Source organism: Austrofundulus limnaeus, unplaced genomic scaffold (assembly GCF_001266775.1).
Source record: "Austrofundulus limnaeus strain Quisiro unplaced genomic scaffold, Austrofundulus_limnaeus-1.0 Scaffold56, whole genome shotgun sequence".
Taxonomy (NCBI): Eukaryota; Metazoa; Chordata; class Actinopteri; order Cyprinodontiformes; family Rivulidae; genus Austrofundulus; species Austrofundulus limnaeus.
In genome coordinates, this window is record NW_013952458.1 from 567,495 (window position 1) to 573,261 (window position 5,767).

Sequence of the window (5,767 nt, forward strand, 5' to 3'; positions counted from 1 at the left end):
GACCAGGAATATTTGGGGTCACAAGTTTTTGCCATGGATATTTTGTGGGTCAGAACATAAAAGGTTTGGGAACCACTAATTTAAAGTTAAGAGAAACTTTACATTTGCATCTGTTCCTTGTTGGAAATTTGGAGGAATCCAGAACAAAACCAGACTAATGTTCGACCGGGACGTCTTTGATGGAAGTGAGATTAGAAACGTCTCCAGATTTAAAGCTCTTACTCCGTAGCGTTTGAAGAGAACATCCAGGTCCTCTGTAGTCTTACGAAACTTGTCGTCATTAAGAGGACTTTGATCGATCGAGTCTTCGCCGTCCGGCTCTGGACTGTCACATCCGTTGAAACCTTTCTTTCTTAAAGTCTAAAAAAAGTAAATCACACACAAGAGAGATGTCGATGAAATTGTGTTGTTTTAGATCAGTATGACGTTAGGAAATGTTTTTCCTTTGTGCATTCTTAAATCCCACTGAGGCTTAAGAGCTTATTCATGTTTCAGTTTTCTGCATTCATTTTTATTAATATTAGCTAAAAACACAACAGCACAATACATTATTTAATTACAACTGTTTTTGTGAGAGAAATAAACTTCGAGTCAACTTCTCCTCCGTTGGAATATTTGTAGTAAAATCTTGTAAAAGTAGTAGCAAACTACAAAACAAGCTAAATATAGTCGGCTGTGTTTGTGTTAGCTGGTTAAACAAAACCTAACACTCAACTAAGAGATAACAGGAGGTGGTTACGATGTTTCATCATTAACTCAGCGCCATTCTCATGACATTTCACATTTCATTTCTCGCTACTTCCACCCTTTAAATTCAACAATTCCCATCTGAGAATGCTTTTAAAACACGTTGCAAAAATCTAAGACAGAAAGGGAAGTTGATCCGAAAAACGGTTATGTAACATAATGCAAGAGTGTATGTCATAGTTTTAACTTCAGAATTAAAAGCACATTTCAGACGCTGTCCCAGACTTAATGAACAGTTGAAGTAATTTAACAATAACACATAAAACTTTGACTGAATTTTCTAAGATATTATAAAATATAAACAGGGTAGAACAGACTAACTAAAAACATATATCCTTTATTCCATTCTGCATCAAAATCTAAATGTTTTCACTGTGGGAAAAACATAAAGCTTAAAAGTTTTGACTTTTAAACTTTCAGATAAAAACCATTTTTTATTTATTATTATAGTGTAATTATTTCAGTTGTGTAACGTGGTTACATCTGACAGTTTACCATCTGTGTAGTACATTTAAATGTGCTATACTTCTGTCTAGTTTTTAGCATTTTATTAATACAACAAAAAACTTTTGCACTTTTGATACAGATGTTTGTTCATTTTTTCAAAGCTGGACATAACCTCCCACAGAGGATGTTATTCATTCCGTGCACATTACCGCAGGTTTCAGGTGATTTTACCAGTTGTTTTTTTTTTTTTATAAAAAGCCACACTGGTGACCACTTTGACATTAGCCTCAACATATCTGTCTAAAGCATCTTTGCAGTGCAGCCTTCAGGTTCAGGTCTCTGTGTGCATTACTTGTAAAAACGAGCACCTCAGATGTGGTGAACTTACCTCAATGATGTCTGCGTTGGTCCGGCTCTCGTGCGGTTCGTTGTATTCTGTGTATTTGAGCAGGACCTTGTCCATATCGGTGCTGGCATACTGGAACAGTTTGTTCGCGTGGTTGAAGATGATCAGGGCGATCTCGCAGTCACACAACACGCTCAGCTCGTAGGCTTTCTTCATCAAGCCGAACTTTCTCTTAGTGAACGTCACCTGAGAAGAGGGGAGAAAACGGGTTGTTGTAGAAATAAACCGGATTTCCTGGTGGGCTGACGGTGGAGTGATGGCTTTATTATTTCAATTTCATTTTCTAACAGAAGAAAAGGATCATATATACATCATTTAAACAATTAAATAAGTACGACATCCCAGCACTTGATGGTAAAAAGCAAAAAAAGGAAGGAGAGATCTAAGTGGTTGAGGCAAGGGATGAATGTAATAGAGACAAAGCTTGATTTTGATTGGCTGAAACAAAAATTAACTTTTTAAAGTATCCAGATCCAAACCTTGACGACTCAAAACAGCAGATTGATTAAACAAATAAACAGCACAGCATTTTTGTTACACAACACCGACTCACCTGCTTGTTCCTTTCATCAGTGATCCTTTGGATCTGAATCTTTTTCCTACCCATGATGCTTTGCGGTTGTGAAGACAAATGTTGGAGTCGGTCAAGTGGAAAAATGCCTCTCTGAAGATGAGAATGGAAGTGCAGCCGAAAACCACTCAAACACAGTCATGCATCCGATAACATACGTGCAGACGCATTTCTCTGTCCAGGTGTGGCGAGGCGACACGGTTGGCTCTCGAGCTGAAGAGCAGCGCGAGCGGACAGCGGGCGCTGCAGAGATATGTGACGTGGAGCAGAGGAAGAGCTCTTCAGTTCATATTTTATTCAGCGGGGACTGAAGTGTTCAGCGGCTGTGGTGAAGATGGACGTGGCTTCTCCCCTGCGTGACGAAAAGAAACAAAAACTTGACTCAAAAACACAAGACTGAACAATAACGTAATTAAAATTAAGCAATGATGATAACCTGCAGACGAAGATTAAAGTGCTGATCACAAGAAAAAAAATAAATAGTGCCAGCTAGTGCCCTGGTATCAGATCTACAGCAGATTCAACAGATACAGAATTAATGTGTCAATATTCAACTTCCCCAACACGATAAAATCTCTAACATTTCCAGGGATTGTTCATGTGTAAACAGGGCCTAAAGATTAGGAGAGGTCATGTGTTGCACATGCACAACACATGAGAAACAAACTGTGAAATCAAACATTTTAAAAGAGCATCCTGAACAAAATGCTGCAGTTTGAAAATGATTACTCCATTAGTTTCCAGAAATACTGATATTCAAATCTAAAATGTGGGTCCACACTCAATGTAAACAAAGCACTTGGACATTTTCATTCACTTTGGCTATTTTTGTAGGTAAAAAATATGTGGCAGTGAGTAACTTACTTTAAGTTTTTTTTTTCTTTTTTGACTAGTCTTCCTGATTTTGGGGGGTATTATGTATTTTCCAGGCACATATTTCAATTCTATACTACAATCAAATAACTATGTTACTTTCAGTTGTTCTGAAAATGCTGTTTATATCAAAAATAAATTTGACTTTGCATCAAAGCCATCTAAACGTCTTGAAATAGGAAACAAAAATGGCAATATGTTGAGTTTTACTGTGTATCATATGTATCGTTTCACTAAATTCTTGCCAATACACAGACCTAATTTTAACTATGTTCCTATTAAATCCACGTGCTGGTGACTGTATGAAATGTTGCTCAGTAAAGATGTTTACATGTGAATAATCTAGAGTCTGGAGTGATCAGATAATTAGACTGTTTATTCCTGCTATGTGATATCAACATGCATTGAACACCTGTCTGCTTGACATGCAAATAAACACCCAGTTTACAACACAAACAGTGAGTTGCTGGTGGCAACATTTAGCACCAATCCCTCTGCAAAACCGTATGGTTTTACATTCAAAATCACTATTGTGGTGTGAAAAAAAAAGAAAAGTTTCAAATCTGTGTAAACTGCATTATTATGTGTATTTTTCTGAGTTTAGTTTAAGCAATCATTTCAGGTGAGTAGGTTATTAGAGACCAAGATGGAATTTATTACCGGATGTCCACTTAAAAAAACAGCCAACAGGTCAGGGGGGGTAAGCAATTATTACACTATATCTAGACTTGTATTTACTCAAAAAGTCAATGAATCATTGATATTCATCCAATAATTACTTAATGAGTTTCATTGTAAACTGTAAAGTCCACCCTTTATGATGGTAGGTGATGAAAGTGGTTTGGGCACTTGATCCTACAAGAAATAACGTCTTTACAAAAAGATTATTTTTTTTTAATATTGTTTATACAGTATATTGATTATTTTCTAGTTCATCAATTGTTACACTGAAAAAAAAATATATAGGTAATTTACAGAAGCTGGAGCAGCAGTTCACCATTTTCCCTCTTGCTTAGTTGTGTCGAATGTGAAAACATGGTGCTGAAGAGACAGAATTTATTCACAGTAATACACTGTTTACTGCTGCACTTATCTCTCCTGCAGCGAGAGGTTTTAATATATCTACAACTGTGATTTATCCTCACAGTCAGACTGCATAATCAATCATATGTTAATCACAATTCCAGCATAAACATTGTGTTAAACTCAGTCAGGTGCAAGGATGGTGCGTTGCATTTAGGATGGCTGTTTTAATGAATTTAATCAAGCTCTGCCTACAGCTGAGAGGAGCAGTTTAACTTTTGATTAATTAGTGACAAGAAAAATCACATTTTAAAATCTATTTTCGGCTCCTCAGCTTCTGTGCTGCTGTTGATAAAAGAAAGAATACATTATCTGTAAGTCTCCTCTTTTAAAAAAAACGATATTAAATTAATCAAGAAATATTTAAAACATTAATTAGCTGCAGCTTAAAACCAATCTTCACCCATTATAGGTTCCACTTAGTTCACCTTAGGTCTTGATTAACCATTTTCATTGCTTTTTTTTTGCCTTTATATTCTTAATGGAGGCAAACAGCTCTTTCAAAAATAAGAATGAAGATGATGATTGCAAAGCTATTCTGCCCAGTATCATTACTTTATTCATTCATTCAGTAAACACTTCATGAGCGAATTTATTCATTAATGAACCATTCCACTGTCTTCTTCATAATGAACAAAGAAATGTGGTACAGGGTACGTAAATCACAAAGCAACTACTGCATTTACCCAACACTTGCAACCAAGCGACACTTCTACCGCAACTGGCCACCGAAAACAACTTCAGCACCTACCTAGCTCATTTAGAAAACACAACCTAAAGATTATAGCTGCACCTGCAGCTAAACCCAAACTAATACAGAAACCAAACCAACCACTGAAACAAAAACAATGTTTCCAACTAAACAACTACTGTGACTAAAAAGACGTGATGGATGCACCTATAGCTCGACAATTAAACTCATGAGCTATTTTACTAAAGTTCAAAAAACGTATATACTGGCATCTTGCATTTCTTTGCTTATTAGATTGAAAACCTATCAACTTAAACCCTAAATTTATCAGAACTATGTTATAAAAATTATGTTTAGGGTTAGTTTTCATCTACTGGGTATAGCACCACTAAAGAAAGATCTTCCCATTTACTTTTTTGTCCCCACACAGCCACTGTCCAAGTGTTAATGCCCCTAAAATTATGAGAGCAATGAACTATTTCTGACCATTTATATAAATAAACCATTCAAATACGGATTTAAAAGTTGAACACCAAACCAAAACAAACATTTATGCATAAAGGTTTGCCTAGCAAAGAACAACAAAACCATTTTTTTCCTGTCTCTGAACACCAAACAGGGGTAGACATAAGGATATTTTTCAGGTTGTCCACAAAACATTTTGGTTGTCTAAAATAATCTCAAGAAAAATGTAATTTAACAAGTATATTGTTCTGTAGACAAAGTTTATTATATAATAATTGTTCTCAGTAGGGCTGTGCATTGGCAAGAATTTGGCGATACAATACATATCATAACAGAGGGGTCACGATACGATATATCCCGATATATTGGGATACTGTAAGCGAGGCAATATATTGTGATATATTGCAATTTTAGGGCGGCACGGTGGCTCAGTTGGTAGAGCTGATGCCTCTCAGCAAGAAGGTCACCGGTTCAAATCCCGGTC

General features: G+C 36.2%; 1 protein-coding gene across 5 annotated transcripts in view; it reads right to left on the reverse strand.

Moving 5' to 3' along the window:
• Positions 1-5,767, reverse strand: part of LOC106518120 (myocyte-specific enhancer factor 2D homolog) — a gene marked incomplete in the record, with an annotated part of 40,280 nt that overhangs the window by 29,256 nt on the left and 5,257 nt on the right. For all 5 annotated transcript variants that reach the window (XM_014009238.1, XM_014009235.1, XM_014009237.1 and 2 more), the window contains 3 exon segments: positions 223-360; positions 1,583-1,786; positions 2,154-2,523. In XM_014009238.1, the coding sequence (XP_013864692.1) occupies positions 223-360; positions 1,583-1,786; positions 2,154-2,207 (396 nt within the window).